Source organism: Tenrec ecaudatus, chromosome 5 (assembly GCF_050624435.1).
Source record: "Tenrec ecaudatus isolate mTenEca1 chromosome 5, mTenEca1.hap1, whole genome shotgun sequence".
Taxonomy (NCBI): Eukaryota; Metazoa; Chordata; class Mammalia; order Afrosoricida; family Tenrecidae; genus Tenrec; species Tenrec ecaudatus.
The window spans coordinates 56,556,935-56,578,890 of NC_134534.1; the positions used below are offsets into that span (position 1 = coordinate 56,556,935).

At 45.4% G+C, this 21,956-nt stretch overlaps 1 protein-coding gene across 1 annotated transcript in view; it reads right to left on the minus strand.

Moving 5' to 3' along the window:
* Positions 1 to 21,956, minus strand: part of CHMP4C (charged multivesicular body protein 4C) — a 33,337-nt gene that overhangs the window by 6,939 nt on the left and 4,442 nt on the right. Inside the window, exon 2 of the mRNA XM_075549534.1 lies at positions 2,390 to 2,567. Within this exon, the coding sequence (XP_075405649.1) occupies positions 2,390 to 2,567 (178 nt within the window). The remainder of the gene's footprint in view (positions 1 to 2,389; positions 2,568 to 21,956) is intronic.

Below are 21,956 nucleotides of genomic sequence, written 5' to 3' on the forward strand. Positions count from 1 at the left end.
ACCAGGCCCCTACACTATGAATCTTGATTATTGAGTGTGTACTTTGTACCAGGCACTGTGATCAGTGTGTTAAATCGAATATCTCATTGATTCTTCCAACATCCACATGAGATAAGCACTGGTATTACTTCCAATTAACAGATAAGGAAGCTATCACAAAGAGCAAAGTAGTTTGCCCAGCAGATAGCAGTAAATCTGGGATTATAACCCAGAAAATCTGACTCCCAAACCCATGACAGCCTGTGGTAGTTGCACGATCTGGTGTCAATTTGGGACTTGAGGGGATTAAGAGTGAAGGGGTGGAGTCTAACCTGTCAATTGGGCCATAGCCAGTGAGGCCTCTGTGTGGGCATGGCCTTCTACTGAGCATTCTGGGAAATCCAGTATTTCCTCCTTGGAGGTGGGAGAAACCCTCTTTCTCTTAGTTCACTTCCTGGGAGACATTGCAGCTGACAGACAATGGAACTACTCTAGTGCCCTGAGCTGAAGAAGCCACGTAGAGACCCCTGCCATCGCTGAGATGCTTACAACACCACTGGATTCAAAGACTTTCTACCCATTGACCTGTGATCATACTGCATTGGATGTCATTGCATGTGTTTCATGAGTCTGAAGAGGACTTTATAGATTTGTATCAGACGTAGGGGCTAATATCAGACTTATGGGCTTGAACTGGACAGGGTTGGGATGCTTTCTTAATGTACAATCACCCTTTCTATAAAACTCTCTCTTATACACCTATGAGTTTCTATGGATTTGTTTCTCTACTTTACCCAGACTGACACACACTCATCATCCTGTTGTTGTTGCTGTTGGGCACCATGGAGTCAGTTCCGGCTCATAGCAACGCTGTGTACAGCAGAACGAAACCCTGCGCCATCTGCACAATCGTTATGTTGGAGCCCATTGTTGCAGCCACTGTGTCCATCCGCCTTGTTGAAGACCTACCTGTTTGGGGCTGCCCCTTCCCTTTACCAAGCCTGATGTCCTTCTCCAGGGTCTGTTTTCTCCTGAGAACATGTTCAAAGCACGTGAGTTGAAGTCTCGTCATCCGTGCCTCGAATGAGCATTCTGGCAGCACTTTTTCCAAGACAGGTTTATTTGTTCTTTTGCCAGTGTGAGGTGCTTTCACTATTCTTCGACAGCACCAGATCAAACATTGTTTAGTATCAAAGTCACCTGGGAAACAAGGTTAAAAACAAAAGGCCCCAGGCTCTGTCCTCCTTTGAGGAACCTGAGCCACTGTGTCCTTTATTAGCTCTCTAGATGATTCCGATTCCCACCACTAGTTCTCGGTTCTACAGCAGATGGAGCCCCGGCGGTGCTCTCAGGCAAGTGGTGACCACCAGGTTGGCAGTTCAAATTCATTAGCTGCTTCGAGGAAGAACAGAAGGTTATCTGCTCCAGTGAAGATTGATAGCCTCAGAAACTGGGTCGGGTCACTCAGCCTCAGAATGGACTCAATGGCAGTAGGCATGTTGGGGCACCGGTGTGCAACTACTAGGGGTTTGAGGTAGGCCTAGGTTCCTGGTCACTGATGCAACACATCACCTGATCCACCTAACCAATGAGACATCACCTGACATCGCCTGATCCAACCTAACCAATGGGACACATCGCTTGATGATGCCTTAGCCAATAGAGTTCGAGTGACAGCCCACCAGGACCAACCAATCAGGAAAGCACACGTGAACCTACTCACCAATCACCACTGGACAATGCTGGTGCCAGAAGTTTTCTCCAATAAGTTTAAAGAACAGCAACCCTGGACTGCCCCCTGCCACACCCCTTGCCCCTGGCCCTATAAAAACCGGGAACAAAGAGGTCGGGGGTGATTCCCTTTGGACGCTGCATCCCTGCTGTGCGGCAGCAGGGGGAGGAAGCCCTAAATCGGGCTAGCTAATAAACTCCTTTTGCCGCTTTTGCACCTCAAATGGTCGTGGTTATTCCGTGCCCCCAAGGTAAGCTCGCCTTCCTTCCCCGAATCTAACAGGCATTCTGTAGATGCAGGAGAAAGCTGCAGCCATGGCTGCCAGGGAAACTCCAGGTGCTTTCCTGGGACCTGTAAGGTCACTGCGGGTTGAAATTCGACTTTACGACAACGGGTGAGGCAGTCGGTAGTTCTAAAGCCCTCACACATGTTCACGTTTAAGCGTGTTTAAAACTATACAACGAAATACACAATCATAAGTGGACTGTCACACGATGATGAAGCTGTTGGAAAATATTAAAGGCAAGAGAGGTCTTTCCACTGCGCACTAAAAAAGCATTCCACGCCAACATGTCAAACGAATAAGCTGTCGCTGCAGGACTCCCAGCACAGCTGCAGAGGGCTTCCTCCGCCTCAAGGAGGAAGCTCTAGCTCGGATGGGGGCCCCCAGGCACTCACATGTTCTCATGCACCGCTTTCATGGCTTTTGCCGCAAAGCCCATGTTCCTTAGCACCTCCGTGTTGGTGTGTGAGTTTTCCAGGGCTTCTCTCTGGAACTCAATGGTGGACAGGGTGCCATCAATCTGAGTTAGCTGCTTCTCAAACCTCTTCTTCCTCTTGAGTGCCTGCAACGCAGCTAAAGAAGGAAGAAGCCACGTTGATAAGGAAGGAGTACACCGCAGTCACTTACTCAAGTAGCATTTCCCCAGCATCAACTCTGCGCTCAGCACTGAGGGTACTTGCGCACGCACACACCATGGAACCTGATAACTTGGGGCAAACCCCCTGTTTTCTCAAAGAACCACACCAATTCCTCTTCCCCTCTCCAAAGCTGGGCGGTGCAAGAGGCAAGAGAGCCAATTTTCCTATTCCATAGAAGATGCCGGAGAAATGGTTCTAACCGTGCTGGATATTAGAAAGAAGACAGGTAAAAAGGTCTGAAAAATCATACGGCAGGAATGGTACATCTTAAAGGAAGGGCAGACTTTACTGAGTGCGCCCTCTAACAATTTCCTTGCTTCAAAGACAAGCTAATTGATACCGGGAGAAGTTTGAAGATAGCTTGTGTCAGCGAGGTCCAGGAGCTAGGATGTAAAGCTGCATGCTTTGTTCTGAAATGTTTATGAGATGGTCCGTAAGGTAACACACAATCATAAGTGCCTGGGACATCAGCAGTACTCGTCTCAAAGTGACCCATAGGACGCGCAGTGCTCCCCAGAGTTCCCGAGGGTGTAAACCTTCACTGGAAGCCAACCGCCCCATCTTTCTCCTGGGGTGAGCGCTAGCACAGCAGAGGCAAAGTCGCCCTGACAAGGGACGGTTGGCAGTGGAGGGAGCACTGGGCTCCATCAAGTGGGAGGAGAGCGTGCTCCGTCTGAAGGCCCGGGAATCGCAAGCACGAGGTTAACGCTCAAGAAGCTTTAGCATGCGTGCAAGGGCGGGACACTAATGTGTCAGCTTTACTGGTGGCTTGGCTTCCTTCCTCCTAGGAGCCTCGAATAAAATGCTCCAGCCTTGCTACCATGTCAAACGAGAGCAGCTCTCTTGGCAAAACACAAGAACCTGATTCTGGAAACAGTGCCAACTACCAACCTATATGTTAGTTGTCAAGTGCAAGTCATTTGTGCCACTAACAGACCTTCATGCCTCTAAGGGTTTTATAAGTGTGCTTCCCCGCCAGGCCACAGCTCGGTGTAAGACATGAGGGGTGTCTGTCAACAGGATTCCAAGTTCACTGCCATTGAGTCGATGCTGACTCATAATGACCCCACAGGGCAGGGTAAAACATCCCCTGTGAGTTCTGGAGGCTGTAATTCTTCAGAAGATTAGAAATCCTATCTTCCTCCCTCGGAGCTGCTGGTGGTTTCGAACTGCCAACCTTTCAGTTAGCAGTCCAATGTGTAACCATTAGACTACCCAGCGCTCCTCCCGGTCAACAGGGTTAAAAGCAAATTCTTCTCAGCTTTCCGTTAAAAAAATATGCCATGTTTCTAGTAAAAACAAATATCAGTTTACCTCCTGAAAAAATTTAAAATGTAGGGAAAAAATTCAAGAAATAGACTCTCACTCACTCACTCTCTCTCTCACTCACTCTCTCACTAACTCACTCACTCACCCTCCCACTAACTCACTCTCACTCACTCACAAAAAAAAGAAAAAGAGAAAAAAAATTCAAGAAATAAAGGCTTGAGCATCAATGGACCTACAGTTTCATCCTGCGTCTACCATTACATAGTTCTATGACCTTAACTCGTCTAGCTGCTGTTCTTCCCTTGCATAATAAAAAACCATAATGGCAGCAACAACAACAGCAGACAAAGGATGACAAAGGGACGTTTAGCTGTGAGGCCAGCTTGCCTACCTGCAAACTTGGGTTCTAGCTATCCGTGCCGATAGAACCTTAAACAAGTTACATACTAGAAAATGGGGATCATATCTAGTTGGGCTGTTGCGGGTAGAATGAGAAAACATATGTTAAGTTATTTAGAAGCAAAGTGGGTTATGAGTTGAGTTGTTAATCACAAGGCCAGCTGTTCTAAACCACCATCTTCTCTGAAGGAGAAACATCAGGCTTTCTACTCCTGGAAAGAGCGACAGTCTCAGAAGCCCACAGGCACAGTTCTGCTCTGAATGAGCATTGACTCTCCATTGGAGAGAGAGAGAATGGTTTAGATGCTGTGAAGCGCCATGAAGTTGCTCTCGACCCATAATGCCCGATGCACACAAGCCCGAAACACTGCCCGGTCCTGCACCAGCTTCACACGGTTCCTGTGCTTGAGATGATTATTGCAGCCACTGGGTCAGTCCATCTCCTGGAGGGTCTGCCTCTTTTTCTGCTGCCCCTCCGCTTTTCCAAGCATGAGGCCCCTCTCCAGGAACTGGTCTCTCCTGACAACACATCCAAAGTACATGACATGAAGTCTCGCCATCCTTGCCTCTACAGAGCACTGCGGCCATACTTCTTCCAACACAGATGTGTCTGTCCTTTCAGCAGAGTAGGAGATGCTAACATATGACTTTTGTTCTTTAACCTAGTCGTGAGGAATGTGAAAACTCACCAAGGGCTGGAATCCCAGTGTGTATGACAATTCCAATACTGTAACCTACAGACTGACCCACACCGGAGGCCCGCCATCAGAGGGAGCCCAGGAGGTAAGGAGAGCCTGAGCAAAAGGCAGATGGGAGCAAATAGACCACCTTTGTTTTCCCACGTGGGACAGGGCCCAGATGCAGAGGAATGTTCTCTAACGTGATAGCCAAAAAGCAAAAGCAGAGCAAGAATGATGATCAACGGCGGTGGACACTGACCTTGGTGTCAGTGGGGACTCTGCCTGATGAAAGGAAGCGATGTGGCTTGATTCCACTGGCGGGCTCCATGCAGACCAATAGGCCCAGGGCCAGCAGCCATCCAGATATGCCAATGAAACAGGAACGTACGTCTGCATGCAAGACCCCCATTTTCTTCACTTATCATTGTTTAAGATCCCCCATTTTGAATACTGATTTGAACCCTGGTGATGTACGGGGTTACACAGTGAACTGCTAGGTCAGCAGCGCACACCCACCAGACACTTGAGGAAGGAAGATGGGCCTCTGCTCCCATCAATAGTTACAGCCTCAGAAACCCTACGGAGCAATTCTACAGTCACTGTGTGTCAGAATCAACCTGACAGCAGTAGGCTTGGTTTGGCCCTTACATGTTTGTTTTTTTAAGTACCATGAACCATACCAAGGGTATGCTTTGGCAAGGCTGCGGTTAGCTTCGGGACAACTGACATTTGCACCATGTGCCTGGCCCTTTCGGCTTCTCCCAATATTGAGAAAAAGGACTCCCATCCCAAATAGCCAAGAACTGTCCATAAAACACTGCTGTAGAGTGACTTCCATCAGGGAAGGAAGGAATCCTGACCGCTCAGGAGCTAGACAGGCCTTCCTTGGTTTTCTCCGGTCGCTAAGGTCAGAATCTGTAGCAATACAGTTTGGTGTTTCACTTGATTCTCTAATCAATCATTTGGGAACAAAACAGCCAGATCTTTTCAACGACCTGCAGCAAAATGTTGCACATTGCTTCCGATTTGGCAAAGAAGGACACTGTTAATGCCAGGTAATTTAACCTGCATGGAAGGTGGGATGCAATCTCCCCAACTCCTGGCTTGTATGTGCTTTCCAGCAGCTGGTGAGAGCTGGGCTACATTCCTTTTGCAACAAACGGACATAGTGTATCCTCTTGTGCAGGTGGGAACTGCCTGGGGCTTGGTCTCCTCCTACAACAGAGATGTTCCTTCAGGGAGGAACCACAGAACAATGTCCTTTATGTAGGCTGCTCAAGAAGTCCATGCTATAGTCCGTTGAGGATTGGGCCTGAAATTTGAGAATGGCCCACTTGATTGAAAAGTATGGCAGTCCTCTAAAACACTCTACTGAACTACTGTACTGCACTGCCAGGCCAGGAGGGCATTCAGTAGTCCGTGCCAAATAATTCAAGTTAGCAGGAAAGAGTTGCCGTGTCAACATTCACATATCGCGAGAGGCATATTGACTGTGAAGGTCAGTCCATTGCTCTTTTATTCATCCAAGAAGTATCAGGGCATGCTCCGTTAATTAGCAACAATCCTGCTTAGCAAAAGACGAAGGTGTATGACAACTCTTCTCTTAGCTAGCACTGGATGAACTCTAGAGATAGGTTAAAAGAAGAGGCTCTGAGAAATCCACCATTTATAAGCATCCTTACGATCCATGTGTATGCAGTCATGCCTTCTTTTTTTCTCAACTAGGAAGTCTCATGACCATGGCATTTCATCCTTGGGTCTCTAATGTAAGCCCTGGTCTTACGCGGAAGACCAGTCACCTCATTACTAAGCACCACCTTCCACTCACGGTGCTAGTTATCAAGAAGTACAAGGTGAAGAGGCACCTCCCTAAACATTTGACAATGGGAAATAAGAACAAAATGTCCCTGGTCAAGGTTACACATTGGTTTGACCAGGTGGAGGAAATACTAAAAAATCCTAAAATTTATTGGACCAATAAAATTCCATGAATAATGTCCCTGGCAATCTTCACTTAAATATACATTTGTGATAAATACTAAATAGAGCACACAAGGAGGTACCCCAAAACCATCAATTGCACTGGGTGGAGGGCAGCTTTCATAGGACCCATTTTCCCTTTAGGGACGCCTCTGGCAACATATTCTGAGATAGTGCACTCAGTGGTGTCACCTGGGAAGGTTCTCCCTGATCACAGTGAATTTTTTCATAAAAGCAGTTTCACTAGAATTGCTCTTTTGTGATGACTGATTTATAAGAGCAGTGTGCAGCTGTGAAATTTTGTTTCCTGCTCAGGAGAAATGCCACAGAATCTGTTGTGATGTTGAGCACAGCTTACAATGACAGCACTATGGTAAAAACTCAAGTGTATGAGTGGTTTTCTCATTTCAAAAAAGGTAAAATATTGATTGATAATAAACCTCATTCTGGACTTCCATCAACTTCCCAACAGGACAAAAAGATTTATTCATAGTGCACTTGGAGTTCGTTCCACCAGGTCAGACAGTTAATCAAGCTTTCTATTTAGAGGTTCTGAAAAGATTGCATTACAGTGTGCAACAAAAAGGCCTGATTTGTGGCAGATGGGTAATTAGTTTTACCAACACAAAAATGCACCTGCTCACACAGCCGCCTCAAAGCACCAGTTTTGGGCAAAAAACCAGAATGCCTCTCTTTCCCCCCATGCACCTGACTCACCTGACCTCATTTTGTGCAACTTCTTTTTGTTTCCATGAATGCAGAGGGGCAGGAAAGGACAGCAAGTTGACAATGTAGAAGAGGTGAAGAAAAAAACAAAGGAGGTGCTGTCAGCCATCCAAACAGATGAGTTTGAAAAATGTTTCCAAGAATAAAATCACAGATTTGACCAATGACTTAAGTGCAATGGAGTGCATTTTGAAGGTGATAAGTTTTTTTTTATAAAAAATCATAAATACATAGCTTTGAACAAAAATTCCATTTTATATTTATTATCCTTTGATTTCAATTACTCAACATTTATTTACTGAAAACTTACTATATGCCTGGAATTGCTTGGGCACAACAGGGACAAAGAAATAAGGCACCAATCTCAGAGAAGACAAAATATGAAATGGATAATCAATCAACTATCCATCATTCAACATTTATTAAGCATCTGCTATATTATAGGCACTGGCGCCACTGTCTCAGGTAAGGCTTCGGCTGTTAATTACAAGGTTGATAGCTCAAACCCACCAGCCATTCCACGGGAGGATATCTGTTCCCATAATAATTTACAACTTCGCCAACCCTATATAGGGTCACTATCAGTCAGAATTGACCCAGGGCAGGTGATACCATGTCTGCTCCAGTGGGCTCCGTAATAACCACTGTGAGGATGGCACAGGACTGGGCAGTGTTTCCTGCTTTTATACACAGGGTTGCTATGAGCCAGAGTCAACTGGATGGTACCTAACTGACACCACAGTATTCAGGCCTAGTGCTCAGGGGTCAGGAGCCCTCATGGTACTGTGAGATACGTGTTGGACTGGTTTGATGGTTCCAACTCTTGAGCTACCCTTCAGGAAAAAGATGAGGTTGTCTGCTCCCATAAAAATTAGTCTTGGAAACACTAAATAGGATCACTAAGAGTCAGAATCAACACAATGGCAGTGAGATTGGGGGTTTGATACTAGGGATACTAATATGGGTAAACTACAACCTTCACCGCAAATAGTAAAGGAGGCATAGAGGAGATTGACAAGACATCTATCCAATTATTCGCAGACTTGTCAGGGGAAGGTCAGATGGCTGTCCATACACAGACTTCCTCATAAGTGAACAATAAGGACCACACGTGATGAAAAGCATTCCTTCCATCCTCAACCTCCTCCCCGACTGCAAACCTCATACGAAACCATGAGAGATCCCGGAGCTATGCAGGAACCATAGCCTTGGAATACAGCCAAGCACACTAGCTTGTCACACGAACTGGCTCTTGCACATAACCTCTATGCTTTCAGAGGTCTCGCCAAATGTCACTGCATAAGGATTAAATAGCAAGCCAAAATAAGAGCCCAGCCATAAAGTATGAGGTTGGTGGAGGGCACAGCAGATGGCTAAGAAAACAGTAAAAAAGGAATGAGGCTGAAGGAAATAAATAAGAGCTGTTCCGAGGAAAGGACACTTGGAAATGGAATTGAGCTGTAAACAAAACAGCAATGCTAGATACAGATTATCTGTAATAAAACATTCATTAACATTCATTCATTCATTAATATTCTAAAGAATAAAAGGGGAAAAAGTCCAATGATCGGTGCTCTCTCCCATCTCTGTGGAGATAACAAAGGGACAGAGGAAAATAAAGTGATTTTTCAACAGAGATAATGCTCCTCTCCTCTGTCTAAAGAGCTCATGGCTGCCTGTGGAGACGAGACAGTTGTCACTGCCAGGAGAGCCACAAGAGAATACAAAACCACTCGCCGCTACCTAGTCACTTCCAACTCACGGCAACCCCATGCATGTCTGTGTACATCTGTGCCCCACACGGTTTTCGGTGGCTGGGTTTTCAGAAGCAGACCATCAGACCTGTCTTGTGAGGCACCACATGGTAGATTCAAACTACCAACCTTCTGGTTAGTAGTCAAGTACACCAGCCTTCTTCTGCACCACCCACCCAGACTCCTCCAGAGAACACCCGTAAAGGGCGGTAAATCAGAAAAGGAAAGCTATGACCCAAAAGGGTTTTCAGCCTTGAGTTGTCAAATAATGGAAGCTATGTTCACACAAAAGGATTGTTTTTAAATATTAATTTTTATCACCTACTGTTTCACAGGCTAATCGCCAAGTAAGCAGAAATAGCCTCCTATGAAAACAGCATGTCAATAAAAAAACAAACTCACCACCATGGAGTTGATGCCAACGCAAAGAAACTCTATAAGACAGGATAGAACTGCCCCCGTGTGTTTCTGAGACTAACTGTTTACAGGAGTAGAAAGCCCTGTCTTTCTCCCTCTGGGCAGCTGGTGGTTTTGAACTTCGGAACTTGAGGTTAACAGCCCAAGACATAATCAATCACTACACCACCAGAGCCCTTTTTATTCCTTTTTTCACAATGAAGTATACTTGATATTTTTGTAAATATTAATCATATTGTTTGACCCCCCTGAATTAATTATAGTAACTGAATGGATGAGTTTTTTACTCACCACTATTATTATTGGCAAACTGATGGATTGGTGACGCTTATGAGCTACTGCCTAGAATATTACAAAAACAACTGACTATGTCTAATTCTACAGGTTAAACAACATATACACAAGAGTATCCATTTATGTTATGAAGGAATCCAGGCACGCACTTCTTTAGTGCTCGCCTGCCAAGGGAACGTGTGGACATGCAAGCCACCAGGGGCCCCATGGCGTCAGAGAGCCAGTGACCTGCTCCCATAAAGATGGCGGCCTCAGAAAGCCTGGGAGGCACTTCCACCTTCACATGGGCTCGCACCCAACAACAACAACACAGACACTTGAGATCTGTTTCCTAATTGGAAATCACGTATCCCTTACCCATGGGGTGCGGCTGTAGCAGAGGGTACAGTACAGACATTCCCTGACCGTCATGGTCCACCCCCTGAGACTGGAAAACCTAATCCATGATAATCCTTTGGTCCTTTCAGTTCTCACCGATGGGATGGCCATTCCTTTGAGATACTGCACGGTCAACACATTTCAGAGAAATTCATAACTCCAAGCTTCAAGGCAACTATCCGGGTTTGAAATTCTTTCAGAATCGTGACCAACAGCCAGGAACCCTAGAGTTGGCTCTCACTCACGGCTCGCAGGTAGGTTGGAGTCAAACTGCAATGCCAGATTTCCCATGGCTGATTTTAGGAGGCAGTTCGCCGGGCCTTTCTTCTGAGGTGCTTCAGGGTGGATGCGAACCTCCATTTTTTTTTCTGTTAGCCATTGAGCATGTTAGCCATTTGCACCTTCTCCCCCCCAAAAACAACCCAAACTCACTGCCATTGAGTTGAAGCCCACTCATAGCCACCCTGTACGACAGGGTAGAACTGCTTTGTGAGTTCCTGAGACTGTAAGGCTTTCCACGAGTAGGAAGCTTCATCTCTCTGCTGCGGAGTGGCTGGTGGTTTCAAACTGCTGACCCTGTGGTCAGCAGCCGAGCGCTTCACCACCACACCTTTCCAGGGCTCCTCTTGCATCTCCCAGAGACCCCTATATGAGTAGAGTCACCTTGACATTGGCGATGGATTGTACTATCCTTTTATTTTATAAAATATGTGAGAAGTAGAGGAATATCCAACAGGTCAAGAGCGGCTACATAATGAAATCATCTCAATCTGCTCACCAAAAGAGATAAAATCTGAACCCCTAAGCATGTGCTCTTTAAAGTATGTATAAATAAAAATAATATTTTCTCTTACTGCAGCCAACACAGTAGACGTTTTCAGTTAGCCTACTATTCAGCATTTGAACTCCAAAGTTGCATTTAATTTCATGTGACACATGGCAAATACCTAGAAAGTGGTGGCAATGGGAATCGCACTGCTCCCTGAGAGGGGCTTGCTGGGCAATGCTCCCGCGACAGCACCCCAGACGCACCCAGGATGGCAGCATCCCACATGCGCCAGAGGAAAGACCCGGGGGGAGATTTGCTGGAAATTCCTGCTTCCATAAAGAAGAAGTGCTCAAGAAATAACTGGTTACAAAACGTCACATCTCCTAAATGTATACTGATGCCAAATGTGGAAGTGTAAACTGTTTCTTTTCAACTAAATCTTGACATTAACTTCTAATTTTCAAATAAAGAATTTAACTTCTAAAGAAGCATTTCCGACCTTTAAAACAGAAGGATCTCGCTTTTCCTTTCCTGTCATTTGAAAAGACCATTCTTGCTTGCATGCTTTTGTTTGGATTTGCTTTGAAGGCGGTAATTATGTTGTGGGTAGTTGAAGTCCTCCTTTGGGAAAGTGCGTGTGTGGCAGGGAAGGGTGGTGGTCAGGGCTGCTAGTCCAGGAGGGTCACAAGACGGAAATGTCTGGAAAAAGATGGCTAACCTCATCAATGACCTAAATGAGCCTAAAGGTCAGGGGTCCAAATTCTTACTGCTTTGCAGCAGGCCGTGTACATTTTAGAACGATACCTACAGATTTGCAATAAATGATTCTCTGGGAGCATCACTTGTCTGAAGGAAGGCATCAATCTCTCATGCAGGAAAGCCAAAATATGACTGACAGCATGCTTAACATTTAAACCATATTCCTGAAGTTTGTTTCAAGGAGGAGAAATTAGATGACCACTTTTGCTAAAATTTCTGGTTATAGTTTACTAAGGCAGAGAATTCAAAATATGTTTAAAAATCAAGCAAGCAAAGAAGATATTTTTACCTACAGATTTCCAGGTAGTTTTGTACATTAAAAGTACAGAGAAAATTGATTGTGGCGATGGTTGCATAACTCTTCTTAATATGATCAAATGATTAAATTGTATGACACATGAAGTATATGCCAATAAAATTATTTTTAAGTATATAAAGAGAAATAAGCCTACTGTAACCAAAATGAGCAGCAGAGGCGATTATTAATGCCCTTTCCAAACTTGACCCCAAAACAAAACTGAAAGCAAAAACTCAGTATTGATTTCTTTGCATGATCTCTCTGTCTATAGTACCATGCCTTTTCTGTTACCTGACAATGATGTGAAAGAGCACTAAATGCCCAGAAACACACTAGTAACTCAGTACTCTTTCGTCACGGTTCTGGGGGATGTATAAATACTATCACTTTGTCATAATTGGGCTTCCGTAGGACATTTTCTACCATATTTTATTGCCTTGTAACAAATTCACCAAATTGCACAAAAGTACAAATCAAAGTAAATTATATTACTTGTTTAACATAAGCATTTGTCAAAATGTGCTCTATTATTCAGCCCTGAGGAATTTAGTTACAGAATCTTAATTAGAAATGTTGCAACATTTATTTATTTTTTAATCATGAAGGGAAAAAAAACAATGCATTTCAAAATAGATGCCATGCTACATAAACTAAGAAAGAGTTCCAATGACCCTTCTTGAAGGAGGCCTGGGGAGGCGCTCTGGTAAGCCTGGGACTGCGATCCACAAGGTCGGTGGTTCAAAACCACCAGCCAAAACAAGCTGAAGCCATCTGCTCCCGAAAGACTTACAGCCTCTCCATCATGTGGCTCGAGAGCACCAGCATGAGTCTGAATCAACTCGATGGCAGTGAGTCAGGAGTGATCCTTCTAGCCAGAACACATGTCAACACACTATCAAAACCCTTGGTCTCTGATAATTGAGAGAAGGATTGTAGGACAGAAATGCTCTGACTCCAGCATCTGGGGAAGTGGAAGAGAAGGTGGTTACTAAAAGCAGCATGAATTCATGAAGATCAAAACTGCTAAATTAATCTCTGGCATTTGTTTCCTCTGAATCACTGGATGCTGAATCAAGGGAAAGCCATAGATCACCCACTGGTCTGCTAACTACACTGCACACCAGAATCGCCCGGACGGCTTGCAGATCTGTCTTGAATCTTATCCCAGACCTCTAGGAACAGAATCTCCTGGTGTGCCATCTAATGGCACTCATACACCATCAGTTCACAGACCTGCATGTATGAACCAGAAGTACATGAATGTACTATGATCTTAGAAATCCAACTCACAATATATTGGGGCATTCTTGGAGAAATGAGAAAAGGTTAGCAAAAATAAGATGATATGTGTGTCAGGAGTATCGGTAGGTAGGCAAACACCTGAACCCACGAGTGGGGACCTGGTAGGCTGGGCTTCATACTTCAGCTGACACTTGGGCGACGCTCTTGCATCGCGAGACAGTCATTGTGGAATGAAGTCTCCAATGGCACTAGTGATCTGTCCTGTCTTGTTCGGCATTTGAACCAAGGCTTTGATGATATGCTGTTGATTAAATTTGCAGCTGATGCCACTAACGGATATAGCTCATCTGTAAAATAATAAAATTGGAGTTCAAAAGATCTTGACAAATTTAAGTCAACTAACAGTCAGATGATGTTTATGCAGTAGAACCAAATGCCTAAGACTGGATGCAAGCCTAATAGGACTGAAAGGAGAGTGGACCCAACTGGCAGTGTTAACTGTTTCCAGTCCAACGTGGGGAAAGCCAGGGGCCTGGCTGCTGAAAGAACATGCCCCAACACAGGCTTATTAAAAGAATGAACGAGATCCCCACCCCAGGACACTGCATCGGTCAACACTTAATGAAAGGGAGCCTTTCTGCCAGGGCTCAGAGGGATGCGGGAGGGAGGAGAGGGAGGAGGCTAACACTTTAGCTTACGTGAACAAAGCTCCCAGAACTGGTTCCGATATTTTCAAAGAAGGAATTCAAGCTCACTGCTATCAAGTCGATTCCAACTTACAGCCACCAGAGCGGGCAGGGGAGAACTTCCCCCGTGGGCTTGCAAGATTGCAATTGTTCATGGGTGTGGGAAGCCTCACTGTTAGCCTGCGGGGCCACTCAAGCTGCTTAACTCTTTGTGGTTAGCAACCCAGCACCTAACTCACTGCACCACCAGGCTTCTCCTCAGATACTTTAGGTTCCCTAATTAGGGGCTGAAAGTCCAATGGGAACTACTGAGGGGAGAGAAGGGAACTGTGGGGCCTGGTGATCTGTCTTTTCCAGGATAAAATGAACAGCTGTCTGGACTCTAAGATTTCCCCCCAAAAATTGTATTCATGTCCCAGGAATCAGTTTTGTTCTTGTCCTAGGTCCTACAGTACACAGTGTGGTGCTAGAATAAATCAGGTAATCCACCACAAGCACAGCAATGGTTAAAACACATGGGTAACTCGGAGCCGCTTCATAACCAGGTGGAGTTGCAGTACCTGATGGAGCTAACACACCACCAACTGATAGACCTGCCAACACGGACTCATCAGTGCCCAGGCTGCATTTGTGAGACCCAAGTATGTGAATGTAGTATGGTCTTAAGAATGTAACATAGATTGGGGTATTCTTGGAGAAATGAGGAGAGAAAACATCTCTAAAGAAATATAATTCAGGTAGCTAAGGAGATGCTTGGAGCCCTGGTGGCATAGTGAGCTACACTTTGGGTTGCTGGCCCCAAGGTCAGCAATTCGAAACCACCAGCCACTCCTCCAAAGAGGAGGTTGACAGTTCCCGTAAAGATGTATAGTCTCAGAAACTCACTGGGGCAGTTCCACTCTGTTCTATAGCACTGTCAATCAAGTCCAGAGCCGTGATCGGAGCAATGTGAACTGTCGGAAGCTCCTAAAATATTTCAGAAGTGAACAGAGGCAGGTGACTACATTTATCTCATCCCAGTATCTTTGAGAGGGCAGGGAGGGGGAGGGAAAGAACTATAGGGCCTAAGTGGAAGAAGAAAACAGAATATCAGAGTTTTCCCAGCTTGTCCAACCACTTTTTGGAAAACAGAGCCTAGGTTTTCAGGCTGCATGGACATCAGAATCAACAAATTATCTGTTAACGGTTCAGGTTTCTAGAGCCTGTACCCCATGCACTGAAAAGCAATCTTCAGATGGGGATATTTGTGAGTATACATTTAATAGGCACCATCAAGGAATTCTGATACCGTAATCTGAAGACTTCATTTTGAGCAAGGCTCTCAAAAAATGAGGTCGCTAAGTAAGTTATATCTCCCCAGGGAACATCCATCAGGGGCCTGCAGTCTACAGCTGTCTTGTATTTCCAGAGCCATGCTTTCAGCCTCGCCACTCAGACTTTCAGCCAGCTGATGCCGTGGCTGCTTTTTTTATGCAAAGGTCCTTCTGGGGGTGGCAGAATTTAGGAATATGACAACTCTAATAAAAAGAAGTCTCAAAGCGTCGCAAGGTGTGAATGCAATGTCCCGGCGTGGAGAAGGGAACCAGTGGAGAGGTCTGGGAGGCTGGCCCCAGCACCATAAATTAAGTGGATTCCTGCCCCTCCCCCGAAAAGAATTTGTTCCAAAGGACGACATTGACTCTGCAGCTCCGGGAGATGAACATATCTCATCAGAGCACACGGGAGAAGATGAAGGGGCAGGAGGAGAGAGTGGAGCACAGCCTGGCCCACCAGGCCGTGATGATGATGTTCCTGAGTAGAGCAGCCAGTCCACAGAGAGAACAACATGGCTGGCCCCACTATGAGAAATGATGCCAATCAGTGACTAAGGGCGATACAGGGGACTACACCGGAGACACAGTGTGGGAATTGCACCTGACCTGATCCCACCACACCGAGGCAAATCACTGGGGGGGGGGGGGTGCAACGGAACAGCAAGGGAATGGAGTGGCAAGGTCCCCAGGGAATGCTGAAAGTGGACTTTGGGGCCAGGGCGTGGTGCCCCAACAGACTGGACTGGAAAACGCTCCCAAGGGCCAGCAAACAATCCCTGAACTAACTACAAGCTTTTCTCTTGTGGAAAAAAAAAAAAAGAAGTCTCAAGACGTAACCTCCCAGTCAGTAAGTGAAAGGAGTGGACTTTTGCCTGAACGTCTCCCCCTCCCCACCACCCCATCTCCACGCCCCAAGGAAGACCATGCTCCTGAGAGCTAAAACAATAATCAAAGATTGTAAAACCCCCTTACTGAAATGAAGCACTCCCCAGCTTAAGGAGTCCTTTTACCAAGCAGACACTTGATGAAGAGGTTGAATTGCTTCTGCCGCTGATTTTCACTGGAATCCTGTTATGAGACTAAGTAGGGGTTGTGTCCAGATTTGCTCTCGTCTGCCTCAAACTTTCGTCTCTGTGAGCCCCAGTTTCAAGCAGCCCAAGGCTTACTGACAGCCTCAGACAGGATCCGCCCTTTTTCCATATGATTACACCTTTGGGGTTGCTGCTCAACCCAGGGAGAGGTAAGAAACAGGGTCAGACCAGGGAGGAGAGAAGCACCTGGATCGCAGGATTTAAGGAGGCTACTCATTGGCTGCCCTCGTGGCATAGTGCTATGTGTTCGGTTGTTAACCACAAGATGAGCGGTTCAAGACTGCCAGCTGCTCCTCGAGAGAAAGATGATGAGACTTTTCTTCCACAAAGAGTTACAATCTCAGTAACACACAAGGGCAGTTCTACTCTGCCCTATAGGGTCACTATGAGTCAAGATCGACTCAAGGACAACAGTCTGTTTCCCCGACCACCACCACTGGTTACACAAATGTGATCCAGGGGCTCATTTGCTTCCCCCTGAAGTAGTGTGTTACATGTTAGGCTGCTTACCACAAGGTCAGTGGTTCAAAATCACCAGCCACTCCTCGGGAGAAAGAGGATAGGCTTTCTACTTCCATAAAGAGTTCCTCTCTCAGAAACCTCCAGGGCCAAGTCTACCCAGTCTTACAGAGTCACTGGGAATGGAAATCAACACACTGGCAGCAACTTTGGTTTTGTTTTTTAGGGAGGGAGTAATTCTCCAAACCATGGCACACAAACTTCAGGAAGTAAAGGGTAACTGAGGCAGTAGAAAGGGTGAAGGTTGAGGAATCGGACCTAGAAAAGAAAGGAGTATTTCCTCAGCTATGGGAAAACTCATCACTAACAGAAAGAGCAGCCTCACTGCATGTTGTTCCAAAGGAGACGCTTAGGTTCAAGAGTAAAATTTACTAGGAAGTAGATTTCAACTTCAAAACAAAACAAAAACATAGGGGGTATGGGAGGAGGTCCACTATTAGCCCTGCTGTTGGTAAGTGCCATTAGTTGGTTCTGTCCCATAAAACCCTGTTCCCAACAGAACGAAACCCTGCCTGGCCCTGGGCCAGCCTCGCAGCAGCGCCCTCCGCCCGAGGGCATTGTGGCAGCCATGGTGTCAACCAATCTCGTTGAGGGCCTGCCTTGTTTCCAACACCCCCCCCCCCCCACGCTACCAGGCATGAGGTTCCTCTCCAGGGATCGGTCACCCCTGACGACATGCTCAAACTACATAACATGAAGGCTCACCATCCTTGCCTTCTTCCAGGACAATCTGTTTTGTTCTTTTTGCGGTCCGTGGTACTTCAGTCTTCTTCGCCAGCACCATCATTGAAATGCATCAATTCTGCTTCAGTCTTCTTTATTCACTGTCCAACTTGGATATGCATACGCGGTGACTGCCCATTAGCCACAGCTAGTATACCTTCAGAGCACTGTATTAGATCATGTGCCCAGTAATGCCACTAATCCCCACAATGTTGTCATCTCCATTGTGCAGATGACAAAGCCAAGAATCAGAGAGGCTTAAGAAACTGATCGCACAACGTCTACGTGGCGGGACAGGGCTGTGAATGAAACTCAGGGATATCTTTTCTTTTTCTGTTAAATCATTTTATTGGGGGCTCTTACAGCTCTTACAACAATCCATACATCAACTGTATCAAGCATATTTGAACATATGTTGTCATTGTCATTTACTAAATATTTACTTTCCATTTAAATCCTTGGTATCATCTCCTCTTTTTACCCTCGCTCCCCACTCCCACCCACGGTAAATTATAAACTATTATTATTTTCATATCTAATACCAGCTGCTGTTGCCTTTCCCCCATGATTTCTGTGGTTTATCCCCCTGAGAGGGGGTGGGGAGGTGGGGTGGTTATGTATTGATCATTGCAATCGGTTTCCCTTTCCTCCCTTCCTCTCCCCACATTCCCCCTACACTCCTGGTATTGTTGTGCCCATTTCTGTTCCTAAAGGTTTATGTTACCTGGATTCCATGTTTCCTGAGCTCTTATCTGTACCTGTGTACATGCTCCAGTCTAGCCCACAGTGAAAGGCAGGACTGGGGTCATGATAGTGGGGGCTGAGGAAGCCTCAAGGAACCAGAGGACTGTTGTATGTTTCATCAGTGCTAGACTGCTCCCTGGTTGACTCATCCCTTCCTCGTGACCCTTCCGTGAAATGATGTCCTATTGTCTGCAGATGGGTTTTCGGTCTCTGCTCTATCCTCCCTCATTCTCAACAATATGTTTTGTGTTGTCGTTGTTTTGGGTCTTCTGGTGCCTGTTACCTGATTCCATCAACACCTCATGATCACACAGGCTTATTTGCTTTCCTCCTAGATGGCTGCTTATTCAACTTCAAGCCTTTAAGACCCCCGACACTACATCTTTTGATAGCAGGGCTACCTGTTTTGAAGTCCAACTACAACATCAATTTCTTTTCTAAAAAATGTGTTGAAGGGGAACCTGTCAGCAATTCCTGAACTACTTCAAGAGTCAACACAGGAAGGTGAATATAATTTTCTCAAACAACTATCTTCCTGATGCTGAAGGAGGGATAATAGGAAGAGGCGATAAAAATGGGCAAGGGACAAAACAGGGCAGAGAGTGGTCCTTCCCAGGTCTGAAAAGTTTTCAAATAATACAGCACAGATTTCTAAGCTGTACTTACTATCAGAATCAAAATCACTATTTGTTAAAGGTTCATATTTCTGCAGTCTACAGCCTGAATGCTCCTTGGAGACAAGGGTGGCGAGACTTTGTGTAATGTACTTCAGACATATTGTCAGGAGAGACTGGTAAAAGAGAGGGACAGTGGCGGTGGTGGGCGGTGGGGGGGCTGTGCTTGAGATGGATTAACCCAGTGCTTGCAACAATAGGCTCAAGAATAGGAGCAATCGTGAGGCTGGAGCAGGACCAAGCAGTGTCTCATTCTGTTGCGCACAGGGTTGCTATGGGCTAGAATAGGCTCAACGGCACCTGACAGCAGTTATAACAACAACACCCTAGGTACTAAATATCGAATGGGGATATATTTAAGCAAAAGCCAGATGACCATCTGTTAGTGACATTAGAGAAAGGACGACAGAAGAGAAGCTAGGAGACAGGACTGTAAGGTGGGTGGCGTATATTGAGTCCCTCCAGATTTCAAGGTAACTGCCCTGGTGTGTGGGGTCTCCAAACTACTTGTTCTTGGCTATTCCAGTGAAAGGGATATCCACATACTATCATTGACCATGGGGGCATTGTGGGAAAATGTCAGAAGCACTGTAAGACTAAGAGACCTTATTTTTCTACCTCGTTAGCATACTGTGCATTTCGGTTCCTAATCCTTAACCCTGGCCACAGGGCAGAGAGTAAGGGGCATTTAAAAAAGAAAATGCTGATGGGAAACTCCCACCCATCCTAATATGTCAGTGTCCATGGAATTATAGGCTCGGTGACAACAGAGGAAGGCCCTCAACCAGATGGACTGACACAATGAGGACAAACACAATGATTGCGAGGATGGTGCAGCACTGGGCAGTGTTTCCTTCTGTTGTCCATAAGGTCTCTATGATTCAGAACCACTTCTACAGCAAACTAGTGCAGAACGGGCTCACTGTGATCAAGTCCATTCAGATTCATAGTGACCCCATAGGACAGGGTGTGTGTATTTCTTATTCTTTTTAAAAATAATTTTATTGGGGGCTCTTACCACTCATATAACAATCCAACCATTCATGTGTCAAGCACATTTGTACATAATGTTGCCATTATCATTTTCAAAACAGTTTCTTTGTACTTAAGCCTTTGGTATCAGCTCCTCATTTTTTTCTCCCTCCTTCCCTCCCTCATGAACCCTTGATAATTTATAAATTATTATTATCTGCATGTATTATGCCCCTTTACCCACTTTTCTGTTGTTCATTCCCTGGGGGTGGGGAGGGAGGGTTATATATAGATCATTGCGATCGGTTCCCCCTTTCTTCCCCCATTTTCTCCCTCCCTTCCTTATTGGTGCTGGGGGGGGGCGTGGTTATCTGTCATGGATTCCCAGTGTTGAAAGCTCTTATATGTGCCAGTGTACATGCTCTGCTCTAACCAGATTTGTACGGTAGAATTGGGATCGTGATAGTGGATGGGGGAAGCATTAAAAAACTAGAGGAAAGTTGTATGTTTCATCAATGCTACACTGCACCCTGACTGGCTAGTCCTTTCCTTGTGACCCTTCTGTCAGGGAATGTCCAATTGTCTACAGATAGGCTTTGTGTCTCCACTCTGCTCTCCTCCTCATTCACATTGATATGATTGTTTGTTCTGGGTCTTTGATATCGTTGACACCCCATGATCACACAAGCTGGTGTTCTTCTTCCGTGTGGGCTTTGTTGCTTCTCAGCTAGAAGGCACACTATATCTTTTGATAGCCAGGCATCATCAGCTCTCTTCACCACATTTGTTTATGCACCCATTTTGTCTTCAGCAATGGTGTCAGGAATGTGAACATTACAGAATGCCAGGTTATTAGAATAAAGTATTCTTGTGTTAAGGAAGTCCTTGAGTAGAGAGGCCCAATGTCCATTTGCTACCTTAATACTTAACATATAAATATATGTACATAGAACTATTCCCTTATCATTATATAAATATATTTACATATGTACACACCTGTATTTAGACCTCTATGAATGCCCTTTGCCTCCTAGTTCTTTCCTCTATTTCCTTTTACTTTCCCCTGTCCCACTATCATGTTTGACCTTCATTCAACTTTCAGTAATTCCTCTGGGCTACACTGCATTTGATCAAGCCCCACCAGGCAGCCTACGCCCTTCTTGCCATCACATTTAGAGCAACTGTTGTTCCCTTGTCCCTGGGTTTGTTGGCTCCTCACTTCTTCTTCCCCCCCACTTCCCCCTTTCCCTAGTTCCCCCCCAGAATGGATGGTCCAATTGTTTTCTCCTTAGGATTGTTTCTCCTGCCTATCTTATCTAGAAAAACATGTAAAAAAATAATGAACACAAAAACAAAAGGCACCTCATCAGACCCGACAGCAAAATACTCATAAAGGTCAACAGAGAGATCTGGAACAATTTATAAACTGTAACTCTTCATGGGTGTAGAAAACCTCAAATGACCCAATGGTTTTGAACTGCAGACCTTGTAATTAGCAGCCCAACACATAACCACTATGCCACCAAACATATTTTAAAAACATGGTGGTGCTATAAAAGGTTTTTAAATGACCTTCATTGTTCAGCCAAGCTTGAGAACTGTTCCAGATGACGGAAATCGGAAATAGAAAAAAATAC